Here is a 26,878-nt window from a genome sequence, read left to right on the forward strand (position 1 = left end):
TAAATCAGGCTCAGTGAAAGCAGGGATGATTTTGATCGAATCTATTGAATTAGTTGCTGCCCTCAGCCATTATAGGTATCGGAAAGACCTTTTAAAGTCTGCCAGACTGTCTCCTGGGAATGTGATAATCATTCTATTACAAACCCATAGGAAACAAATTATAAACACACTGTCTGCCAGAGTTATCACTGCTGATTGCTCTTTTATTAAATGAATTTGATATTAAAGCAAATTCAGATTAACTTGTAATAATAAACGTTTTGTTTTACCATGATGGGACTCTAAGCATATTTGCGCCGTTCTTGGTAAAAACTAATAGTTAATCTATAATTCCCCTTACACAAATATGATTTTATCCCTTAGAGAAGAGCACCTGTAGTCGCATACCAGATACAAAATATAAAGTAGCATTTTGCCTATTTTATTCAGGGAATAGAAATGTGAGGGTGTTGTGTCAACTACCACTACTGCAATTTTCACCTCACTGAGTGGTTACATATGTTTCCTTAAGTGTAATTTATGCCACTGAGCACTCAGAATTCACAGAACGGCAGAGCTCTGTTACACGTTAGATGTTAAAAGCTAAATGATTACTTTGAACTTCAGCAGGTAATTCAGTGCTGAAATTAAAAAGGTGTTCTCGAAGTCTGAAGCTAAATTTTTGATCGATTCCTTATAATGGGAGACAATTAAATTAAGAAGAGCATTTCAGTCCCAGTTTCGAAAGACAATTCTACAGATCGAACGAAGGTGGCAATGAAATAGTCTTACGTCTCATTTATACAACACATTTAGTGTTGATGCAAAGTTCGCATTGAACGATGCTAAGAGTTAAGAATAATGGAACATCGATTTGATTCCAAAACTCCTCCTGATCCACTTCCAGAAGGTATTTTCAGTATGGAATCGATTCCATTGACTAGTATAAATCCAGTTATAACTTCAGACAATTTGATCTTACATTGCAAAATACCCGGTTCCTACTCTGCTGATAAATAAGGACCCCATTTGTTGTAACTCCCGAGGCTGAGGTTTACCAGTTTCAATAAAATGCCTTAATTGCTGTTTCTAAAAATATTTTCACCAGACACTATTTGCAAGTTGTAGCATTGGAATAACTTGTGACTTTTGTCTTATACCTGCAAAAGCTTTCATTAGGACTTCAGTTTTCCTCTTTGTGCCAAATTGTGCTGTGGTCCCATAGCTAGTAGCAACTAGGCAATAGAAGTTATCATAATCCAAAAAGTCCCTCATTTATTTTTTTAATCAGATTACAATAGAAATATGCTGCATACATTTATCAATGCATTATTTCTGATAGAGCTTACGTGAAAATTTGATGGATAATGTGTTATAAAATCATGAAAAATCGATCTTAGAAGCTTTCGGATAGAGGAAAAAGTTCTCTTTCGATCACAGAAATGGCTGAAGTAGTTAACATCCTTGCATTCAAAGTTACCAATAACCAGCGATAGCTGTTTGGACTAATCCTTGACTGCAGTTAAGATGAGAGCTAGATATTCTTAACATGTCATCAAGCGATACACTTACAGTGAGCAATATTGTGTATCTCTGATAGTAATGGAGGGGTGTTGGGATTAAAAGAATGGTGGAATTGGCTCCATAGGCTGAATGGCCTCCTCTTGCCTGTTTTATTCTGTTTCTATCTATATCTTAATTTTAAATTCATAAGCAAAGCTGACATTTTGTGAGTTTTAAGTTCTTTATTGTAATATACTATGGAGAGCTGGGCCCTGTAGGATCACAAGGGAAAGAAAGACGTTTTCCAATTGTGTTAAAGTCCACAGGATACGCCCCCTCTCCCACTGCTCATCCATTCGTAAATGCATATCTGTAATCTTCACTCCAAGAGGTCAGTATTGTGTTAGATGCGCAGGATAAAAATGAGAGCTCAGTGCCACGGGTGCACTCTTCTAAAGATGAGATAAGATTGCAGTGTCAAGATAATGCCAAGCATCCATGTCAGCTTGCACTGACGTTCAAACAAGTCTTTACAAAGCTATAATTATCGGTTACAAAGTGGAAATTCTTCTCTTTTCCGGCAATGAGTCACACACAATAAAGCAGGGCTTTTGTTGAACTGCTCTTGGCTGGATTTAAAAATGCATTGGAAAAAGACCTGACACGTCACATTCACAGTTGCTAAGTTCAATGCCATGATAAAGTGTCAGATGTATAAATACTCTACATATACTGAATTTCCTATGCAGATATTGTAAACCAATGACAGCAAATATGACTGAATAAAACTGATATGTCAGTAACTGGTAGAATTGCAGAAGTGATTTTTGCATTACTTGAATTGTGTTTTTATTTTGATGCATAAACCTCAAAGGAATAAATAAACCCAGACGTTGGAAGATTTAGGATGCACTCAAGAATTCAGATACAATTTATGATAATTACTTTGATCCGTTCAGTCTGTCTTTAAAAACGAAAATAAAATTGACATTAGAATATTCTGAATATAATCAAAAGTACTGAGTTGCAAAGTCAATTACAAAACTCTAGTAGTTTAACTTTGAGAAAAAAAATTTTTGAGTCTCAAAGTGAGATTGGGAAGTCTTAACATAGTTCCTCATGAGTGCAAATCCACTACTCAAAACAGGTCCTAATTAAATAATTGTGAAATTTCACTTAGGGTGACTTGAAGGGATGACTGTTGTGGAAATTTGAAATGTCACGTTGGTTACCAAATAAAATCTTTTGAGATAAGGATAGAGATCCTGTTGCTGTGGTGAAATTTACCTGGTATCGTAGCCATGCTGTAACTGAACTCAGAGTAATTTACAGATACTAGACACAGAACGTTCCATTTCCCATGTATGAAGACAGGATCCCCTCCCCCCAATGTAATACAGTCATAGAAATTTAGCACAGAAGAAGGCCATTTGGACAATTGTGTCTGAGCTGGCTCTTTGAAAGAGCAATCCATTCAGTCACATTTACCTGCTTTGTCCCCATACACTGCAAATCATTCCATTCTATGTATCTGTCTTATTCTCTCTTGAAAGCTAACATGGATTCTGCCTTGATCACTGTTCCAGGCAGGGCATTGCACGTCCCAACAACTTTCTGTGTAAAAGTATTCCTCCTAATCCCATTTGCAAATTATCTGAAATTGATAACCTCTAAGTCACTGACCAGTGGAAATAATTTCTCTCTATTTACTCGATCAAAACCCCACATAATTTTAAGGACCTCTATCAGGTCAATTTCAAGACAAAAAAACAGGATGTTTTTCTTTATGCAGAGGGTAATTAACAACTGGAACAGGTTACTAAGAAGATTGGTTGAGGACAGGGTACTGGACTCTTTTTAAAAAAAACAGCTGGTTGCTGTGATAATAATAATGCATTTGATATAGCACCTAATCAAGTCTTCGAAACGTCTCTAAGTGCTTCACAGAATATACTGTAAAGTGAATTGACTGTATATTTTGTGGGTAAAACTTGGGCAGCCAATTGCGCACAGCAGTGTCCCACAAACGGTCATTGATCTTGTCAGGGTTCCCCTCAACCTTTTCTGTTAATGTTAAGATAATGGGAATGGGAGGGACTCAGTTGCAGGGTGAGGGTTAGCTGTAAATCAATATTATTTAATTTAATATATCTGACAGTAATAATGCTTGATGGGGATGCAATAGTTTGGCAGGGAGTACTCTTTCCAGCTCTGCAGTTTGGATTGCAGCCTAATGAGCTTAATAACGGTGGACACAATGGTTCACCTTTTTCCTTAGTACACAATCGCATTTATCATATTCATTTCAGAACAAAATTAGGAAGCGTGAATACATTCGTGAGTGAGTGTAACTGATGAGTGCTTAGGTACAGGGTATAATTTCCTTCCAGTATGTTGGGGTTCAAACAAAGGACTTCTCTTTTTGCATTTGAAAGAAGTTAAGGAAGCCGTGCTCCTGCTGAAAATTACTCACTGGGTCTACTTTCAAAGCCATTTTGATCTATCATCCTGATTGATCACAGTGTAATTGGCTCTTATTGAACCTAATTTAACCCTATAAGCTCATACATCTAGACTGTCCATTCCAACTGACACAATACAAATTACTTACAAATGCACATGTTGACCCACGGCAGTTTTGGCAGTAATCATGTTTAATTATACAAATAGTTTGTGATAAATCTGATTACAGAATGGTGCATTTGTTTAGTCGTTCCTTGATGAAGCTTAAATTTGATTTTCTCGTACTTTGTCTCCGAAGCATCGTGTGAAAAATAAACGCTGACTTTTTGGGGGGATTGCACACACAATCTGCTTCTACTCGTCACTCACCTTCAAAATTTTGTACAAGGTTATAAATTACTATTGTATCAGGGGGAAGGTGCATCTGTACCTTTCTGTTGTTTTTAACAACCTAATGCACGATGAAAAGCAGTCGTTCATTAACCACAGGCCAAGTGACCGCATTTCCTCTCTTGCATTTCCATTTATTAAAGAGAATCAGTCAAAGTTAATTGATGGGCCATGAAGGAAAACTTAGAATAATTGATTATTCTAAACCATTTTTTTTAAATGGGAGAATGATTCAGGATGGAGGACAAAGGCTAAACTTCTTTGGCTGTCAGAGCCCTGAATTTATATTGAACAAGATGTATCCTGCAACGTTTGACATTAAGCTTTTCACTCAAATGAGCAGTAAACTACTCTTCAATAGAACAGTATCAATGGGTATGTAGGTTAACAAAGTACATACAAAGCATAAATCCCTAAATATAATCAACCATATTGCCTTCTCACAATACTGCAATATAATATTTTGTATAACTCTCCATGAAGTACATGTGCAGTAAAAGTTTTGTGTTTTATGTACATATATATTTGTCCGCATTTTCTTAGATTCCCTTGAACAATTAGGCTTCCCAAGCCTATAAGGTGAAAAGAGATGGTCTCCCACATACTTTTGCTAATGCTTCTGTGTTTATGCTGCGATTTTTGTGGTAGAAGTGTAGTGCAAATAGGAGTTAAGCCATGCAGTCAAAAGTAAACTGTGTTGGAGATTGCTTTGAGAAGATGACTTCAGCGGCACATCAAGTTGCGATGATTGTAGTAATATGTAAGTTGTAGTACTGTACAGAACTGTGGGTGCAAATCGATTTAAACACCACTCCGAAATAACATGAAAAAGAAACTTAATGCACAATTTTAGAACTCCGCGTACAGCTCTTTTCTCTGCCGGGTTTTGCATTATTGTAATGAAAATATTTAATACCTCGATATGTTAATGGTAAAACTTATTTCTCATTACCATCTTTTCATTTAAAAAACATACGATTGCTTTTATAGAGCAAGGAAATGCAATATGCTGAATACGTATTTGGTGCCCTACACATATGTTCTGTTTGAAAATGACTTATTTTTTAAAAAACATTTAAAAAAAACAAAAAACAATTTTTAAAATTCTTAAAATTCTGAAAGACTTTATGAGGTAACTAATGAAAGATTATTTCCAATGGTTGGTGAATCTGCTAAATGAGGCATAACCAAGATCTTGTCTGCTTGTCCAGGTGGATGTTAAAGATTCCATGGCACTCTTTGAAAAGATAAAGGAGTTTCTTCCCTCTTCCAAATTCTGGGCAACAATCCACCAAATAAAATTGGTCATTCGCTCCATGACTGGTTGTGGGATGTTGCTGTGCACAAATTGACTGCCTGGTTCATCACAAAATATACAGTTGCACCACCTTACAGTACTTTCTGTGAAGCTCTTTAAGACATCTTAGCAACATGATAGGGTGCCATAGGATTATTATTATTATAATAACCTAAAGACTATTAATAGAATTCTAGAAGGGGAGCTTATAATTTGTTTCCGAAATAAAGAGGAAGTGGAATATCTTACCACAAGTAGCCACTGAATTCCAAAGCACGCGTGTCATTTAAAAGGGAATTTAAAGAATTTAAAGAATTTAAAAACATTTAAAGAATCGTGGATGTAAAAAGATATGAGGGAGAGTGCAGATTGAAGCTTTAACTTCTCCTCCATTGCACTGACACGATGGGCTCCTTTAATTATATTTCTACAAGGTGCCAGTGAGATAAACGTAAAACAGCTAATGAAAGATAGTAGACAGTGGGAACTAAAAAGGCATGATTTCTAACAAGAATCCTTAATAAGGAACTTCAAGTTGTAAACGGAGACACCTACTGGTAACCAAAGGTAGGATACGCAGTTGTGGCAACTCCAGCCAACATCAATGTATTAATTCACTTGAATTTTGACAATTAACTCTGTTGTGTTTCAATAGAATATTGAAATATTTCAGTTTGAGTCGATGTTGTTTTCTCATTCATCATTTAACTCTGCATTTTGAAAAGATGGAACAAATGCTGACAATTGCCTGTCTTTAACAACCTTTGCTTAAAGCCCTGATGCAGTGCCTTTTAAAAATCAAATTGGTAGATGAATAGAGGCTGTGGGGGGTTATCAAATGCCTATCACTGGAAACAGAATTGTTATTAGTCTATGATGAAAAGTCCCATTTTAATGATAATGATCATCCTTGCATTTGATATAGTGTGTTTCACATTGGGAGGACATTTCAAGCATTCCATGGGAATTTGCTGCACACTGTTGTGATTGTGTATTTTGTAGGCAAAGACAGCAGCCAATTTGCACGCAACAATGTCCCACAAGCAGCCACAACGTGAATGACCAATTTTATCTTGGGATACTGGAAGAAACTCTATTCTCTTTTCAGATAGCGTCATTGGATTTTTAACATCCACTGGACAGGCAGACAAGCCCTCTGTTTAACATTTCAGCTGAAAGAAGGTACCTCTAAAACTGCAGTGCTCCCCCTTCCTAGACTGTGGGCTCAAAGTCCCGACTTAGGGCTTGAATTCACAACCTCCTGACTCAGAGAGAGAGTTCTACCACTGATCGGCCATTGCCAACATTGACCTGTGAGAAATATCTGTACAAAGGTGTTATAATCAACCTCATGAGTTGGGATAGTTAATGTATCTCACTGCTGACTGCAGCTTTTTCTTATAACACCCGCAATATGTTTTCAATTGAATGAGATAAAGAAACACATTTTAATGAGCATTTTAATGATATTTTTGTAAATCCAAGGAACTAAGAGGAAGTAGCCTGGTGATGTCTAGACTTTGTTGTGATAAAGTCATACCAGTAGAAGCAGAATTTTTATCTATAATGTGTTTCTCTGCACAGAAGTGTAATAAAGCAGAAAACTTGTTCATAACAGAAACAGGTCATTTATTGCAGGTTTTGCTGGGTGACAGTGATTGAAATCTTGCACTGTTTTAACTTGTGATTCTTTCCTGCAGGTATGGTCGGTGAATTCTGCAGGAAGAACATTTAGTGCCTGGAGTCGTGCGAGAACAGGGCAGGCCCCTCCTGAAGGCCTGTATGCACCCACCTTCCTCACAGTTTTTTCAACCTCTGCAGTGGTGAACATCAGTCCACCAAACAAACCTAATGGAGTAGTCACGTTATACAGAGTGTTTGCCAGGAGCAGGAGCAGAGGAACTGACATGTTGGTGAGCACCCTGGCTGACTTTTTCACACCAGCAATAGCAGACAGATTGTAACTATACATTTTTATACGTACATTTTTATTTTAGCCGTATCCTGTATGAGCAACGAATTCCAACCTAAGCAGTCTGTCATTATGAGTTTGATCAACCATTTGGATTTCCCCTTAGTGCTGTGCTCTGTGGAGCTGTCAGATATAATGGAACCTGACAATAAGCTAAAGAGTTTTCTTGAAAAGCTAGGTAGAGAACATGTTTTAGTTTGTTTGCTAAATCAAATCAAATATCTAAATCTTGCATGGCATTGCATAAAACACCATCAGGACAGAATAATGCACCAATATTTCGAGCCTTTCTCGCTCCACAGGTTTACTGTTCACAATGAAGACAATGCTTCCTTTTCAAGTGAATTTTGTTACATTGCTGTCACAGTTTCTGTTCCTACAAGTCTCTGACAATCCCAAGCCATCAATGCTGGGCAGCAGGTTCACTCCAAAGGAAATGCTTCACTTACATCCAACCTGATCCATTCCCTTGAGTATCTGGCAGATTAAATAGGGATATGACATTTTACTGTAACCGTCAGGATATCAGGTAGTGAAGTATTGTTTTATCAGCACAACTCGTTACTAGGATTCTATTATTATGACAGAGAAGATGGATTGAAAGGGCAAGCTTGCTCCTTAGGAAGAGTTGCTGAATTTACTGCATATAACATTCGTGCTTTTTTCTCCCCTACTCTGTTATTCCTTAGGGAAAGTATTGAAAGTTATTGGATTCTCACTCTCTTGTGACTTTGTATGTACAGAGACAGGACTTTTAATGGTGTTCTTTTGGTGTTTCAGAGGAGCTGAAATCTGATTTGAAAACTACAAAGTGTTGAAAACTACAAAGGTAGAAGAGTAACATGCCTCTTATCTGAATTAAAAAGAGGATTTGAAGGGGAGAGAAAACATGACTGTAGGCACAGTATAACCCCAAAGTATTAGTGAACTTCAGCCCATGATGGAAATCACACGGAATTGTCTGTGCCCATTCAGACTGCACTGATCAGTGCTGTTAAAGCCTACTTCTCTTCAGTATAACTACAACTTGTTTTGGAGTGGTACAGATCTTGAAGTTCTTAAAAGCAGTTTAATCTTTAAGACTGAGCAGCACTGTGGAAAATTCTTAAATTTAGTCCATGTTTGGAAGTCGTGTTTTGCAGATACAAAACTTGAAAAGACCTGACTTCCAAATCAAGATTGTAATTAAGAATCTTCCACAATTCTACATGAATTGTGAAATTCATGAATGGTGAAATGGTGAAATTCTACATGAATCAAAATTCCACCAAAGCCTAGGTGGAACTTCAGTTCTCAGATGAGACCTAATGAATGCAGCACCTAGATTCTGCTCCTGAATCTCAATCCCTTTCTGCCGACAAATTCTATGGACATTTATGCGCAAAACAACAACACAAGCCTATCACACTTCTTTTATACAACTCTGTATCATACCTGATGGAGCAAATAAAATCATCGCACTGCAATCATTTTCATATTATCATTGCTTCAAATGCATCCCATTAAATTACTCTGAAAAAAATCAAATGTGATCAAACATGTCCTTTATTCTCATTCATAGCTCTCTGAAGGAACCTCAACACAGCAAACTATCCATGAGCTGCAGCCCTTTACTACCTACTCTGTTGGTGTAGAGGCATGTACGTGCTTTCGGTGCTGTAGCAAAGGACCAATAGCAAATTTTGTTACTCGCCCGTCAGCTCCTTTCAACCAGCCTTCTCCACAACCCAAGAGTGTTAAGTCAAGGAATGCCATCTTACAGTGGAACACTCCACTGTCTCCTAATGGTGTTATTCAGAGGTAAGAGTTTGTCTAAAGACTGTTAAGGTATATGGAAGCAACTGTAAAACCACATCAGATATTGTAATCTGAATATTACCATTGTATGACCTTACTTGATCATATTGGATTTTTTAAATTCAGTAAAAAGCTTTGGGTTCATTATTTGTTAAACAGGCTGAAGAGTAGTAAAAAGAGGATGAATTACATTTTAAGAAAACAAGAAGATCATCTACAATATACATTTTGAAAAATACTTCTGACATGAAAAGTGCTACATCAAATATAAGGAATTGATTTACTTTATCTGGACCAGTTAAGTTGACGGAGCAAGGAGTGATAAATGGATTGTATTGTAGATAACTATATGTATTCATACATATTTGGAAGAACATATATGCATGGAAGTGCATGTATACAGAATGAAGGAGGTGGAGAAGAAATTATTTGGGTGTGATGTATTTCCTGAAGTTTTTAAGGCAATGCACATCCAGTGTTCACTAAGTTAACCAAATGTTATGTTGTATCTCAAGCACATTTGACTATAAATTGAAAAACAACAACAAAATTTATAGAGCGCCTTTCATGTTCGGAAAGACGTCCCAAAGCGCTGAACAGTCAGGTGTCGGGGTCCGAGCATGGGGGGAGGGGTGGTTTAGGGGTGAGGGAAGGCAGAGAGGTGGGAGGGCGACTAAAAGCACGATCGAAGAGAAGGGTCTTGAGACCAGCCTTGAGGGAGACAACAACAACAACAGGATTTCATTTATAGAGCGCCTTTCATGTCGGGAGGACGTCCCAAGGCGCTGGACAGTTGGGTCGGGACCCAAGCAGCGGGGAAATGGTCAGGGTGAGGGGAGGGAAGGGAGGGAGCAAGGAGGGGGTAGAGACTCGAGAGGGGAGCTGAAGGCACGGTTGAAGAGAAAGGCCTTAAGACTGGCCTTGAAGGAGGAAAGGGAGGAAGTGAGGTGAAGGGACTGTGGGATGGAGTTCCAGAGTGTGGAGGCATAGAGGCTGAAAGCCCGGCCACCAATCATAGGGTGGGTCGAGCGGGAGTCATGGAGCAGGCCGGAGCCTGCTGAACGGAGGGAGTGGGCAGGTTGGTAGGGCGTCAGCAGGTCAGAGAGGTTGGAGGGGCAAGGCCATGGATGGCCTTAAAAGTGAGGACAAGGATCTTGAATTCGATCCTCTGGGGGATGGGGAGCCAATGGCGAGGCGAGGGTGGGAGTGATGGGGTCGCAGAGCCTGGTGTGCAAAAGTACACAAGCTACAGAGTTTTGGATGATCTGCAGCTTGTGAAGGGAAGAGTTGGGAAGGCCGATGAGGAGGGAGTTCCCGTAATCGAGCCTTGATGTGATGAATAAGGGTTTCGGCAGCCTGAGGGGTGAGGCAATTGCGGAGTCTGGCAATGTTGTGGAGGTGGTGGCAGGCAGTGCTGGTCATGTTGCGGATGTGGTGGAGAAAGAACAGTTCAGGGTCAAACAAGATACCCAGGTTGCTGACTGGCTTAGTGAGGTTGAGTGTGCAGCCGTGGAGGCTGATGCTGCGCCCGAGGTGTGAAGGCGCTGGCGCGAGCCAATCAGGAGGGCCTCGATCTTGCTGACGTTGAGTTGGAGAAAGTTGGCCCTAGTCCAGGACTTGATGTTGGACAGGCAGTCAGTCGGTCAGGACGCCAGTAGTCCTGGAGTTCAGGGTGGAGGCAGAGAGATAGAGTTGGGTGTCATCCGCATACATGTGGAAATTTACCCCATGTCTGTGGATGATGTCACCAAGGGGAAGCATGTAGAGGATGAAGAGGAGGGGACCGAGGACAGAACCCTGAGGAATACCGCAAGAGATGGTGCGGGGGCTGGAGGAGAAGCCGTTTGCTGCGACAAAGTGGAGCCAGTGTGAAAGGTAGGACCTGAACCAGTCAAGGACAGAACCTTGAAGTTTGAGGTGGGAGGAGAGGTGGTGGAGGAGGATTGAGTGGAGGAAAAAAGATGTTCTTCCAACCTTGTTTTGTCTGCCTGTTCCAGTAGAAGTTAAAGATTCCATAGCACTAATTGATAAAATAGAAATGAATTTCTCCTGATACCCTGGCCAACAATCACTGTGTGCAGTTTTGGTCTCCTTATTTAAGGAAGGACATACTTGCCTTGGAAGGGGTGCAGCGTAGATTTACTAGGTTAGTACCAGGGATGAAGGGGATGAGTTACGAGGATAGGTTGACCAATTTGGGCCTATATTCTCTAGAATATAGAAGAATTAGAGGGGATCTCATAGAAACCTATAAGATCATCAAAGGGCATGATAGAATGGATAGTGGGAGATTGTTTCCCCTGGTTGGAGAAACTAAAACCAGGGGTCACAACTTTAAAATCAGAGGCCAGCCCTTTCGGATTGAGTTGAGGAAGAACTTCTTCACTCAAAGGGCGGTGAATGTATGGAACTCACTACCCCAAAGGGCTGTTGACGCTCAGTCCTTGAACATATTCAAGACTGAGATAGATATATTTATTATTGCAAAAGGGATTAAGGGATATGGGGATAAGGCAGGGTTAGGTTATTAGCTGGAATTAGATTAGAACATCAGCCATGATTGAATGGCGGGGCAGGCTCGAAGGGCCGAATGTCCTATTCCTGCCCCTACATGTTATGTTGTGTTAACAATCCTCCAGATTCATTCATTCACCAAGTCATATTCAATTGTATCTTTTTTATATTTATATTTGAATTTATATTTAATCATCTTTGGGTTCAAGCAATGCCTATGTAGCAATTAGATAAATGGGTGAAGCCCATGGAGGAGTATGTTTTCTGTTGTCCGTGGAAGGAGAGGTTTGGAGGGCTGAATTACCTTTTCTAACTCTGTGCTTCCTTACACTCCTAACACAAACTGTTAAGAACTTTACCTTCATACAGCTTTAAGCAACAACAACAAAGACAAATTACATTTGTAAAGCACCTTTTATGTCGGGAGGACATCCCAAGGGGCTGGACAGAGAGAGTTACGGACCCAACCTGGGGGTCAGGGAGGGTGGAGGGCAGGGGGGAAGCAGGGAGATCGAAAGCATGGTTGAAAAGGAGGGTCTTGAGATGGGTCTTGAAAGTGGCAATGGAGTGACTGCGGGATAGAGTTCTAGAGGGTGGGGCAGTGTGGGGGAAGGCCCGCTCGCCAATAGTGGGGCGAGCGAGGCATGGGACATGAAGCAGACCGGAGCCCACTGAACGGAGGGAGCAAGCAGGATGGTAGGGGATTAGGAAGTTACAGAGGTAGGAGGGAGCAAGACTGGAGGGATTTGAAGGTGAGGACCAGGATCTTGAAGTGGAGTTGGGCAAGGATGGGGGTGATAGAGTCACGGAGCCTGGTGCGGGAGAGGACACGGGCTGCAGAGTTCTGGATGATCTGCAGCCTATGGATGGAGGAGTTGAGGAGGCCAACAAGCAGTGAGTTTTCATAGTCGAGCCTCGATGTAATGAAAGCATGTATGAGAGTTTCGGCGGCCTACGGTGTGAGACAGTGGTGGAGCCGGGTGACATTGCTGAGGTGGGGGAAGGCAGAGCGGGTCGTGGCGCAGATGTGGGGTACAAAGGATAATTGAGGGTCAAACAAGACCCCAAGGTTCCGGACTGGCTTAGCAAAGTGGAGTGTGCAACCATGGATGGTGATGCTGTCAGCGCCTGAGGTGAGGAGGCACTGACGGGAGCCAATCAGGAGAGCCTCGGTCTTGTTGACATTCAACTGAAGAAAGTTAGTTCTCATCCAGGACTTGATGTCTACAGACATTCTGTCAGGACAGCAGTGGTCCTGGAGTCAAGGATGGAAGCAGAGAGGCAGAGTTCCACATCCGCATACATGTGGAAGTTGACCCCATGTCTGCTGATGATGTCACCAACAGGGAGTGCATAGATATTGAAGAGGAGGCGACCAAGGACAGAGCCCTGAGGAACGCCGCACGAGACGGTGTGGGGACTGGAGGAGAAGCAACCACTACGTTATATCCCTAGTTGAAAATAACTAGGATCCTTATTACATTTGCAGATGCAGTGTCTGACTTTGTTGTCTGTTTTAGTTACTGTACCTTTATGTGTTTCTAGCTACAAACTCCAGATGCGCATCACCTGCCCCCAGCCTGTGCAGCCAACAGCACAGCACTGTGCTGCCGGATCTGTTAAAGCTGTATACAGTGGCATAGGCCAGAGTTTCAACTTGACCAATTTGCTGCCCTATACAAGTTATAGCTTTCAAGTAATAAGCTATAACTCAGTGGGCAGTACAGTGTCGGATTGGTCTACCATCACTACACAGAAAGAGAGTGAGTACAACAACAACAACAACAACAAATTACATTTGTATAGTGCCTTTCATGTCAGGAGGACGTCCCAAGACGCTGGACAGTCAGGGATCCGCACCCGAGCTGGTGGTTGGGATCAGGAGGGGTGAAGGGTGGGGAGGGTAAGTGTAAGATGATGAACAAAGGCACAGTTGAGACTGGTCTTGAAGGAAGCAAGGGAGTGGGCGAGGCAGAGGGACTGTGGGATGGAGTTTCAGAGGGTGGGGGTCTGCAGTCCAACTGTTCAGGTGAAAAATACTTGACTGTTGATTTTTTCTCGGTGTGACACCTACACTAACAGACTGCTTCCAGGGAGCAGTCAGTACCTTCCCTGAAAATGAGCTGCCTTATCTCGTGAATGGGTTCTTTGCCCAACCGAAACCTATGTTCTACACCTGAACCATATGCATAACGTTCAGTCACAAGATAAGGTTTAAGGCAATGGTAGAAATAAGAAAGCCGAATCAGACAAGAAATAAAGGAAGGGAAAGATAAGGTGTAGAAAATGGGAAATCACAAACTAAACATTTCAAAACAGAGGCAAAAAGAAGCTTAATTAAGATTAAATTGAGAAATTGCCAAAGAGAAATGAGAAATCATATGAAGTGAGAATCGGGAAGGGTTGGGGCGGAATTAACTGGAAGATGGATGCTACAAAGTGAAAGGAAAGGTGTACTGGAGTTCTGGAAAGGAAAAAGAAAGCAAATGTTTAAGATAGGGCAGAAGATAAGTCCAGCAGAAGACACAATTTCACAGGATTTTGTTTTCAGATATTCAAAATTTGCAATTACAATTCAACGGTGTTGAACCAACTTTTGTTATAAACTATTTTAAACCAGAAATTGTGCTTCTGTATCCATGATGGATGAGTCAATTGTTTTAGGTTTTAGTGAATCGGTTCAGTTTTATCCCAGTAGACCCAAACCTATCAAATCCAATGCAAAGCCAGTTTTTAAAAGACATTCCCTCTACAAAGACCATCTTTAGCTTGTTAGACTCCCCGAGACCTGTCCACACGAGTGACTGGTAAATCTCACAAAAGGAAGCTGATGTCACATTAGATTTGCTTCTTTGGAAATGATTAGGAATGTACTTAGTAAGTCGCTTAAAGGCCCAGATCCACATTTTTTAAATAAAATAACAATACATGTTGATAAAATAACAAATTCATATTGTGTTTTATGAGTTGCCTGTTTTGGGACAATCCAGCAAATCAGCAATATTCAATAACTTTTTCAATGTATTTCACTCCCCAGTGCCTCAGTACAGAGCGCCATTCAAAGTAACCAGCAACTTGACAGCAATCTACCTGGACTGGCGTCAAACATTCCAGTTGAATGGACGGCTCAGAGAGTACGTACTGACTGAGAACAACGTCAGAGTTTACAGTGGCTTTGACAGCATATTACGACTTCCAAGAACTTCAGACAAAAGTTAGTTGTTTTGTATTTTTCATGGTGTTGCTCTTCAGATTTCATTTATTTTATGCCTCTTTTTGTACAAAAAAAATCTCTTTTGCTTAGCTATCTTTTGAGTCTATGGGGCAATAGTTCCATCGGTTCCAGGAGCCCTTCAGTGCTTCAGACAATTTACATAATTCATGTGCCAGTCTTGCCTGTAAGTGTTGACTGGCTCTCTGACCACAGGGAGCATCTCAGCCAAGCCAGATCCTGTCTTCACTTGGTGTTCAGTGTAATGTATTGTGGGTGGCAAGGCAAAGTGTTCCTGACCTTGGTTCCCCAAACAAGTAATCTCAATAGTAGTCTCATCCTTGACTGCTCTTAATAACTTGGTGACCAATTTATTTGACCGCACTTTCGGTTATCTTTCACTTCCTCACACCCTTGCCACCCACCACCAGCTCATGTGCCAAGCCATTATTGTTAAGCACTTTGGGATGTCCTCCTGATGCTATATATAAATGTAAACTTGTATGATATTGCAATTACACAGTGGCATTAGCAGAAGTGTGGTGTCAGGTTTCCAGACCACCTTCTCACTTAAAATTTGGTCCATGGCATAACAGGTCATCGAATATTTATAATATTCTGTGGCAGTATTGTATTCATGGATTAATTGTTCTTCATCCAAATTGAATACAAATAATAATAATAAACCTTGTATTTGATATAGTGCCTTATCAAGTCTTCAAGATATCTCAAAGCACTTCACAGAATATACTGTAGGTAAATTGTGGGCCAAAACATAGCAGCCAATTGGCCACAGGAGTGTCTCACAAACAGTCTCACAAACAAGAGTGTGTCATTTGACTTTAGTTATAAACTGAGATGTCATGGAGAAGATAATTATTATTATTGAAGAATAGCCCTTCATCTCTTCATTCAGCTCCAAATCCCATTGTAAGTTGCCAAACTGTGAGAAAGTACTGAAGAGCAAGGTTTGTTCACTGGCTTCTTTCCTTGCACTCAGTGACAACTTTCGTATTGAAAGATTTTTTATAATCTTTTAAATTAGACAGCAAACTTAAATCAGAATTAGTGCTTCCCATCCTATTTACATCACAGCAAATTACTCCACAGTATGCCTTTGCCCAACTGCTATGCATTTTACTTCATAAGTTTTCTATCTGTCATTCAGTGTATCAGTGAGCCACATTTGTAAGGTTTCAATTTAATTTTTTAAAGTTAAAAATAAGATCAGTTGGTAGCTGTACTTTGATGATGGGCCATATGGAGCAGGAAGGGTCACTATGGCATGTTCTGAGTTAGACAACCTCAGCTGTGAGACTGGAAAGAACCCTAGTTTACTCGCTGTATTCAATGCACTTTCACGTTTGACTTGAATATTCATAATAAATGTTCCAACCAGTGCTGATGCACTAAGTGTAATTACACATTTGAAGTTAATTTAAAGCTTGATGTTAAATTTAAATATTGTGATTTGTTAATGGTTGTGGTGCTAATTAACATATGCATTGAATTTAGAGACCTTATGATAATTAACACAACTGGTTCCTGAATGCGTTTGATGCAAAATCCACAACACCATCAGTTTGTTGTGTCTGGGAAGCCCGTGTCCATTGAATTCGGCTTTCAGACTGCAGCATCAGGAATAGATTTACGGAAGTCCAGCTTTACTTGTAAAGTTTTGCTGTTATCTACGAACCAATGTGATCCATGAACTGGAGGTCCACTACACAGTACAGCCGGCTTCTCAGAGCAGCCATTGGAGGGTGTGTGCTCCAGCACCCTGGGATAGCCAGTCAATGCGTTAATTATCATTGGGTCACAAAATTCAATGCATGTGTTAATTAGCACCATAGGTATTAATTAACACATCAAAACATTGCAAATTTTCATCCTGGAGTGTGGAATTTAATGGCAATATTGAACAAGAAGCCCTCTGTGTATCATGGGATTTGTTTTAAAAAGCATGTTGATAAATACTCTGCTTTATCTCATCCAAAAATAACACTGCAGTAACTCCCCCATCCCGAGTATATCCGCATGTTCTCATTTGTCAATGCCAACTTCTACAGTGTAAAGAGAAAATTTTATTTATTTAGGCTGAATCTCCAGTGCTGGGGGTGTGCTGCAATGTTTAAGGCACTGTCCTTCAGATGATATGTTAAACTGAGGTCCCGTCTGTCTGTTCAGATAATAATAATAATAATAATAATAATAATAATAATAATCCTTGCATTCGATATAGCGCTTTTCTCGTCAGGAGGATAATAATAATAATAATCCTTGCATTTGATATAGCGCTTTTCACGTCGGGAGGACGTCCCAAAGCGTAAAGTGAATTGACTGTATATTTGTGGGCGAATGCGGCAGCCAATTGCGCACAGTCGTAGATTAAAAATGACCAATTTAATTATTGTTTTTGTTTTTTGGAGGGATTATTATTAGGCGTGTGGAGTAAGGAAACTTGCCCAAGGTTTCGCCCTGCCTGGAATTGAACTCAGGTCTCTCACTTGCAAAGCGAGTGCTCTAACCACTGAGCTACAGGACTCCACAAATAGATGTTAAAGATCCCACGGCACTATTTGAAAGTGAGGAGGAGGTTTCCAAATCACTGTCCTTGCAAATCAGTCCCCCAAATAAAATCAGTCATTCACTTTGGGCTATTTGTGTGACAGTGCTGTGTACAATTTGTCTGTGAAATTTGTGGATGCATCAATGATGTGATAAGACATCAAATGCAAGGCTTATTAGATATTTTGGTGCTGGGCCAAAATTATATTGTATGTAAAAATCTGAGTGTCAGATCAGTAATTATCATCTCCTTGTATTGTAGCTTTTCTGTTCCGGGTTGTTTGCACAACAGATATGGGAAGTACCAGCACCTCCATTACTTCATACAACACAACCACAGGTGTTGGTGAGTATATTCTACATTGCCATTGCCTTTATTTTTGAATAGCCCAGAAATTAGTGATACTTTTATGTGTATCAGTGGATGTGCAGATTAAGAAAAGAGTTGATTCCAGTCATTTGAAGACACGTAAATCAATTCAGGAAAACTGAATAAGATTACAAGAAAAAGGACCTAATCCATACACTGCAACTTCTTGAGTATAAGCCTCACTTGTGTATTTTACTCTTATCCCTCACTAAATTCTTTCTTTACAACCTACATCCCCTGATTTTAGAGCATTTAAAACAATAGTAAATACCGTGGCCCCTTTACTCCTAACCTGTGACCCTTGAGAGACTTATGGTTTTACATAGAATTACATTACATAGAATACATAGAATATGCAGCACAGAAACAGACCATTTGGACCAACTGGTCTTTGCCAACATTTATGCTCCACATAAGCCTCCTCCTGCCCTTCCTCAAGTAAGCCTATCAGCATAATATTCTATTCCTTTCTCCCTCATATACTTATCTAGCTTCCCCTTAAATGCACCTATGCTATTCGCCTCAACTACTCCTTGTGGTAGCAAGTCACTAAAGTTTGTGTGACTCTGGACATCCTTTCATAGGTTTATTGAATGTGAACTCCTTTTCTATGTTTTGCATAGAAGCCAAGGGAATGTTAACAGGAAACAGAGCTATCAGAGCGTTGAGCAAGTTCTATTAAAATAGTCTTGGGGGGCGCAGAAATCCAGGGAAGGATGCGTCTTTGCAATATCCCACAAATGGCACGCCTGAAATAAAAAGCTTGCTGCGTGAGGAATGACATTGCAGATGAGTGTCCATCAGATGAGTGTCCATTGTGGAGTCTTGTAGCTCAGTGGTTAGAGCACTCGCTTTGCAAGCGAGAGACCTGAGTTCAATTCCAGGCAGGGCGAAACCTTCGGCAAGTTTCCTTACTTCACACGTCTAATAATAATCCCTCCAACACCAAAAACAATAATAAATTGGTCATTTTCAATCTACAACTCTTTGTGGGACATTGCTGTGTGCAATTGGCTGCCGCGTTCGCCCACAAATATACAGTCAATTCACTTTACAGTGTGTTCTGTGAAGCGCTTTGGGATGTCCTCCCGACGTGAAAAGTGCTATATCAAATGCAAGGATTATTTATTATCACTCGGTTTGTTACAGTTTTCCTAGGAGCAGCCCTCGAGCAAGGATTCTGGTTACACTGACCTCTAGCATGCATGAAGGTGTGACTTATGCACTAGAGTTTACAATATATGTCATCTCTAATCACTAAAGTTTCACGTGTCTCTGATCTCACTTAGCCAGTCCATGTAGCAAGCTGAAGGAGGATTCGGACCTCCATTTCCTTATAACGGATTGTTTGGCCACAAGAGGTAAGATCAAACAACACCCACTGTGAGATCTACAAAAAATAAGATATTGAGGCAGGTCTCAACATTAAGAACAAATGGGCTGAACATGCCACTTTCAATGATTACTTGTGATAATTATCATCTAAGGAATATTTTACTGATGCCAACGTCCCAGGCAATTACACAGAATTACATAGACTCCACAGCACCAACTAGTCTGTGTTGGTGTTTATACTGCACATGAGCCTTCCCCCATTCTAACCCCCCACCTCCCTAGCCTTCTTCCCCAATTCCCCTCTTTCCTTTCTCCCACATGAATGCACCGAGTTTCAATAGCTGATGAAAAGCAATTTCCCACAGACTTTGTGCAAGTAGTGGAGCCTCAAAGTGCCAGCAGCAGGCATGTAGGCAGCCTTCAGCAGCTTTCAGCCAGTTTGTGGAATACTGACTAGTTTCAGTGAATGTCATGCTTTTTACCAAGTATTGTCATGAAAGAGAAACAGCATAAATGCCTTCCATAAACGAGCAACCATAATAGGATGGGATAGCTCCACATGTCATAGAGGAACCCCATTCTGCATGACATCTGCAACCACACAGCCTTTTACAGTGGAACCACTTTGGTGTGAAAGAAACTTTGTGAATAATTCTGAACATAGTAAGGCACGCTAAGTACACACAGACTGCCTGGTGCAAATTCCCAATCAATGCAATAGACATCTCAAATGTCATCTCAACTATTTCAATAAAAGAACTACAAGGAAATCTCGGATATAGTATGACCGACGGCCACAAGTTCAATATCTCAGGGATTGCATTATAAATAAGATACAAAAAATGGCTGACCTCTGGATCATCACTGACATCACTTTCTGTGTGGTGCGTACCTCCATACTATGTGTAGAAACCACGGGTTATGTCACTTCCAGTTTTTGGTAGGAAGTGATATCATCAGTGCCCCAATGACCCAGCAGTCAGACACTAGTCAACACTATACTTCCAATTAGTCCACAATTACTTGTAATGTAAGAGTTGCAGAGCTATACCAAAATGCGTTGGATTGAGGTTCCTCTTTACACTAAAGCATGACTAATACAAGCATGTTTCTCTGCAACCCTTTCTCCCCACCAAAAAAAATAAAGAATAATTTTTAGCATTTTAAAGAAAATTTATGTGAATTCTTGTTTTGAAGATCCTTTTCTACCTACTGCTGATGGAAAAACAGGGGTACATCCAGCAAGGACTCCATTCTACAGTGAACTTTGGTTCATTATCCTAATGGCAATTCTTGGGTTGCTGTTTGTGGCTATCATCTTGGCTCTGCTTCTCCAAAGAGCAGTCAATAAGCAACCATATAAACGTGAAAGGCCACCTTTAGTCCCATTGCAGAAGAGAACAAACGTGCCCAATGAATCCTTTATGGTAAGTTGTTTGGGAATCTTCTGTTAATATCAACAACAACAAAATTACATTTGTATAGCACCTTTCACGTTGGGAGGATATCCCAAGGCGCAGGACAGTTAAGAGTTTCTGACCCGAGCTGGGGGTCGGGATTGGGGAGGGTGGAGGGCAGGGGGAGAAGCAGGGTGATCAAAAGCACGGTCAAAGAGGAGAGTCTTGAGATTGGTCTTGAAGGGAGGGGGTGAGGCAGAGGGAGTGTGGGAAAAATTCCAAAGCGTGGGGGCAGAGTGGCAGAAGGCCCGCCTGCCAATGGAGGGGTGAGCGAGGTGGGGGACGTGAAGCAGGCCGAAACCTGCTGAGTGAAGGGAGCAGGCAGGATGGTAGGGGGTTAGGATGTTGCAGAGGTAGGAGAGAGCAATACCAGGAGGGCTTTGAAGGTGAGGACCAGGATCTTGAACTGTATCCTTTGTGTGATGGGAAGCCAGTGGAGTTGGGTGAGGATGGGGGTGATAGGGTCACGGAGAGTACATGGGCTGCAGAGTTCTGGATGATCTGCAGCCTATGGAGGGAGAAATTGGGAAGGCCAACAAGCAAGGAGTTTGAAAGTCAAGCCTCGATGAAATGAATGCATGTATATCAGGAAGAAAACTATTCTGCATTAGACGAGCACTATCTTATGCGGTTTGGGGCATCCTCCTGAGGTGAAAGGCACTATATAAGTATAAATGCTATTGCAATTATATTGTAAATTTGTTTTAGTTGTTTTACTTTGACTCCTCAAGCCCTCACCTGGCCCTTCGTGTATCACAAAAGTGCCATATAGCAGATGCAACACATGAGGCCGTTGACACAAACATTGACTCCCCTTGTCTTTCATTGTAGTCCATCTGTCAAACTTAAATTATCACCTCCCCCTCTCACTTTCCCCTTGCTCAGCGTCCAACCCCGGCACCGTGCCATCCTGCTTGAACGGTGCTATATAAATGCAAGCTGTTATTAAATTATTTTGCCCTCTTTGCATTTATCCTGGATGGTGCAGACCTGACAGAGTTTGTATTTTACGTCTGCAATTTTAGATATTGGCACATTTTACTGTTCAGAATCCATAGGATGCCACATTCTTAAACACGCAATGGCAGCTTCTTGCATTTTCTTGCAGAGTTAGATTTTTTTCCACATTGTTTTGTAAATACATTGATGAGAAGTACTGAATCCTCCAGCAGATTGTAAAGATAAACTCAATCCATACAGGTCACTTAAATTCAACTTGGGGAAGACTCTGACCATTAAAGTCAGCGTTTAAATCTTGGCAAAATGGAATTCTTAACAAAGCTGTCGCTATGTACTGAACGTTTGAACCCTATCAAACAATCTGACTCTAATCGATCTTAATCTGAAATCACTTTATTCCTTATTATTTACCTCAACTCGCTTTATTCCTGTTTATGCTTAAAATTTCAACTGAACTTTCTTTTCTCTTTCTTTCTTGACATTATTAACTGTTCTGTGTTTCCTGGCCAAGAAAACCTCTAAAGATGATAATGCCTCTAGTCAATATTCCAATATAGCCACGTTGCAAGTCCCTCTTGTACCTACCCCACTTGTGGAAGAAACACCCCAGGACAAGGTAAGTAGCTTACTGAGTTCTAAATTGGTACAAGCGGTGAGTGATGTCTGTTTTAAGTCAGCTCAATATGATCTTTTTGGTGAAGTCTAGGGTGTTTGTTAATCCACCACATTAACAAAAAATAGCATTTGCATCCTTTTAAAGGCTTCTTCAACCAGTCCTGCTTCCGACTGCATAAAATAATATGTTGTTGTTCCATGACCACAGTACTCTCACCTCAATGCCGTAGGAACATGTTTCATTAAGCTTCCTCTCTCCAAAAAACATGGAATATTTTCTCTAGCTCTCCTTCATCTTCTAAGGAAATGTTCTGCATAGATAGTTCCTGTTGTCTGTATTTCCTTTCACAGGCCAATATCCCCATCACCAGCCCCAACAAAACCATTATTTTCTTTACACCGTTTTCTCATCTCAACCTGTATCCGTCTCTATTAACTAACAATGGTTCCATTGGTGCTTGTATGTTTCAGGAGTACTTCAACACAACAACAAATTATATTTGTATAGCACATTTCACATCAGGAGGATGTCCCAATGCACTGGATAGTCAGGGATCTGCAGCTCTTACTGCTCTTGTGGGGGAGTCTGTACTCACTGAGGGGAAATCTATTCTCAGTCACGTTTTAGCTTGTTAACTAAGATTGGAATCATTTGTTCCAGTCTCACAGTTTAAATCAAATAGCCTGCTTATATTTATATTGTGTATCTTGGGAATGAACCAGGTTATGATTGTGGTGCTTGGATCCTACCACTTGTGCTTTATTATTGACACAATGTACCACAGAAATCCCAATACCATGCTCAGATGCCAGACCATTACACTTTTGCAGATCAATAGTCTGAGAAAGTCTGGCATATTAACAATGCAAACTCACGTTGCAAAGCTTGGTAAATCTGCCAACCCGTAGAGAATTGTTACCTGAGTTTACACAGAAATTTCTACTGACAAATTGGAATTTTTTTTTGTAGGTCATATCATCGTTTATTTTGCATCATGCTTATTTTTGACCTTTCAAGTTAGAAGGTTTTTTCAGTTTTCTTGCCCTGAAAGTCTAGAAGTGCAGATTCACTGGAATGGTAACCCTCTGGCAACCCTCTTCAGGTGAGAGCCTAAATGTTTACAGTCAGCAGGCTATTCAACCATACAAAGCAATATTAACATAGCCAAGCTTGAAACTATTCCCACCTCACACCAATTAACATGGGCTTGCCAGGTAGAGGGATCTCTGGCTGGTTATTTTCCATCACTCCCATCCTTTATGTCTCGGTGTCCCTCTGCCTTTCCTCCTCCCCCCCCCCCCGCCCCCACCCCACACCTTTAAACCCACCTTAAGACTTATCTTTTCGACCATGTTTTCGCCCACCTACGCTCCCCCTCCCCCCATTTTCACTCAACTCCCCCTGGCCCAGCTTGGACACCCAGTCGGCTATGTGAAGCGCTCTGAGATGTCATCCCAACATGAAAGACTGTACATAAATGTAAATTGATGGTGGTGATGATTTGAATCAAGGAACATAACCACGAAAAAATCAAAATTGTTATTCTTCATTCGATGAATATAAATGTCAATAATTTGAAATATTCTAACTATGGAAAGATCAAGTTCCACATTTACTGTCTAAACCAGACCTCATCACCGCTAGTATACTCCACCTTGTACAATGTGACTGGAGCGTAGCTGTTAACATTATCTTTCTCTTCTTAGTTTGACTCTGTTGCAGAGCCCTCAGATTCTTCAGGTTCTGTCACACTTAAGAGCTATACAATGTGCTTTGAGGTATGCCAGAGGGCGTGTAGCCTCACATGATGCTGTGAATAACTCAAGCAAGACTTGGGCCTTGCTGAACTGAACTAATTGCATGGTTTGTGCTGCATGGAGTGTGTGAATTTACAATCTCCTCAATGTTAGCGAGGCATTTTCTTCAATGAAAGCTGTTTGACAACGTTTTATGAAAACATGCAGATGTACGGGTAGAAATTCCACTAAATTTGGGACTAAATTTACCCTATTAACATTTCAGAGCATCCAGAATTCATCGAATTCTTAAATATAGCCTTTTTGTTTTGAAGTTAGTTTTCTGTACTTTTCTCTGAAGTGCAATGACTTGCATAATAGGCAAACGTGGCAGCCAATTTGCAAACAGCAATGCCCAATGAACATCCATGACGTAAAAAAAATGACTGAATTTATCTGGTTGGCCAGCTCACCAGGGCTCTCTCTTCAAATAGTGAAACGGGATCTTTAACTCTACCAGTCAAATGGGAACTCTGTTTAAGTTCTTATCCTCAGCACTGTATTGGAGTGTCAGCCTGAACTATAAGCATAAAGCACCTGACGTGGAACTTGAACCTATAGCCTCTGATTCAGAGTTAATAGTGCTACCGACTAAGCCAGGCTTACATCTGACAGATTTACAAATTTACAAGACACGCAAATCTCCTCCTTCCCCCCACTGTGCGTGAAATAAATTTGTAGTATGATGGCATTGAATAAAATACTACGTCAATTGTCAGCGTGGTGGATTGGGCTTGTGATCCATTGCTGTTCGCATTCGGCATCATCAGCGGGGATCTCAACTCATATTGCCAAACAGTAGGAAACATATTACTCTGTGGACAGATTTCATATTCTTCATGATAGTGCAGGATATTCTTTACCTTCCCTTTAATGCCTTTGCCTCAGTATTATGCCAAATAAATGTTATTTTAAAAAGGATTTTTTCTTGTACAGCTGTATCCATGCTCTCCCTGCTGCCTGTTGAGGAATGGCACCAAATACAGTAAATCTTGATATTTCGACCCTGCCTTAACTTGTCACTAACACTCAAGTCATCATTCTGTCAGTATCCTGGCCGCATTTATTTATGTACAGTATTTATACATTTACCTAACTCACCATTCTGAATAACTCGTCACTGAGTCCTTTTCCCTTGCATCAATGTTTACTGTAAAGTGCAATGCAATCCTGTTTTTTGTGCGTGGCATATTACATTCTGTGCATAGTAAATACACTGGAACTACTGTAAGCAAAAGGAACACTCACTGGTCTCTGATCCTTGGTATGAGAGGCAAAAACGGCAGAAATTGGTCTGACATATTAGTCTGACTGGTGGTGGCTGTTCCTCCCTTTACTGCACAGGAATACTGAGGCAGTGGTTAGAAGTCTAATTAAAATCCCATTATAAATACCCATCATCAATGTCATTGCACAAAGCAGCAAAAGGAATTTAACTCATTCCTCTCCCAGTCTCATTGACACACTCTTTGCTGTAGTAAACAGAGCCTTATTTTAGATCAACTTGTTCGATTGCTTTCTGAGTGCTCTAATATGCCACCCTGCGTGCTGTATAAGTGCAAGCTGTTGTTGTCACTTTCATCTTTGCTCATGATTCCTTTGACTTGCAGGGGCTCACTGACACAAAAATCCCAGAACCTGGATCTCAGCTCAGCAATCGGACCATGTCAGTGCTACGTGTGCCAAGCCAGAACCAGCTGAGCCAGGTCTATTCCAAGACCTCACTGCACCGAAGCGTCAGTCAGCTTATCAATACTCACGACAAAAAGTCCTTGCTTGAAGACTCAATGTGGGATTCTCTTTTGCAGGGTCGCGACAGCGGAATGGTAATTAAATCATTAATACGTAAAAGTCACTTAATGTTTGTGGGACACTGCTGTGTGCAATTGGCTGCCGTGTTTTGCCCATAAAGTATACAGTCAATTAACTTTACAATGTATTCTGTGAAGCGCTTTGAGACGTCTCAAAGAAGTGATAAAGTGCTATATCAAATGCAAGGATTATTATTACAATGTGCAGGACTCATGGAAGAAATGCACAGAATTTTGGAAGCAATGATCAGAGTGATCCCATTTTCAGATTCGGTGCAAATTGTACAAGTTCGAAAGTGAAGCCATGATTATTCATTCAATCAAATCTTAATTAACAAAGATTTCATGACATGATTGAATCTTATTGTGCATTACGTTTGATTAAATGACCCTCAGGTCTAAATCTCTTTCAAGCATTTGAAGATGCTGTAAACGGTGGATGCTTATCTAATTCCCTTTTCATTTGTGTTTCAGTACCCAGATGATGAAGAACTTTTGGAGTCAATCAAAGGTTTCAGTACAGTTACAAAAGAGCACACTATATTCACTGACACTCAGCTGTAGCTATTGCTCCTTGCATATTAAGAGTTCTGTTTTAAAGTTTTGTGTAATATATCTAGGTCGTGCAATAGGTGTTGGGAAACAAATCAGTAAATATGCGTTTAGCAAATCATTCTTGCCGCTCACCATCATCAATACTGTACATGTTGTTTTGTGTGTGCGGTTCTAAACTAGCTGCAGCAAGTTCCTTTCAATGAATTCATTTCAGGGCAGTTATCATTATGGATGCTGGGATCTATTTTCATCTAGTTTATAAAGTTAATGCCAATTGGGCATTT

At 40.6% G+C, this 26,878-nt stretch overlaps 1 protein-coding gene across 1 annotated transcript in view; it reads left to right on the top strand.

Annotated features, from left to right (window-relative positions):
* ush2a (Usher syndrome 2A (autosomal recessive, mild)) overlaps positions 1–26,603 on the top strand; it is a 370,702-nt gene extending 344,099 nt beyond the window's left edge. Inside the window, exons 68-75 of the mRNA XM_042333157.1 lie at positions 7,333–7,545; positions 9,166–9,404; positions 13,461–13,678; positions 14,953–15,129; positions 17,957–18,040; positions 20,597–20,826; positions 25,839–26,054; positions 26,514–26,603. Coding sequence (XP_042189091.1) covers positions 7,333–7,545; positions 9,166–9,404; positions 13,461–13,678; positions 14,953–15,129; positions 17,957–18,040; positions 20,597–20,826; positions 25,839–26,054; positions 26,514–26,603 — 1,467 coding nt within the window. The remainder of the gene's footprint in view (positions 1–7,332; positions 7,546–9,165; positions 9,405–13,460; positions 13,679–14,952; positions 15,130–17,956; positions 18,041–20,596; positions 20,827–25,838; positions 26,055–26,513) is intronic.
* Positions 26,604–26,878: the final 275 nt, after the last annotated feature.

This window comes from Callorhinchus milii, unplaced genomic scaffold, assembly GCF_018977255.1.
Source record: "Callorhinchus milii isolate IMCB2004 unplaced genomic scaffold, IMCB_Cmil_1.0 Scaffold3, whole genome shotgun sequence".
NCBI classification, from domain to species: Eukaryota; Metazoa; Chordata; class Chondrichthyes; order Chimaeriformes; family Callorhinchidae; genus Callorhinchus; species Callorhinchus milii.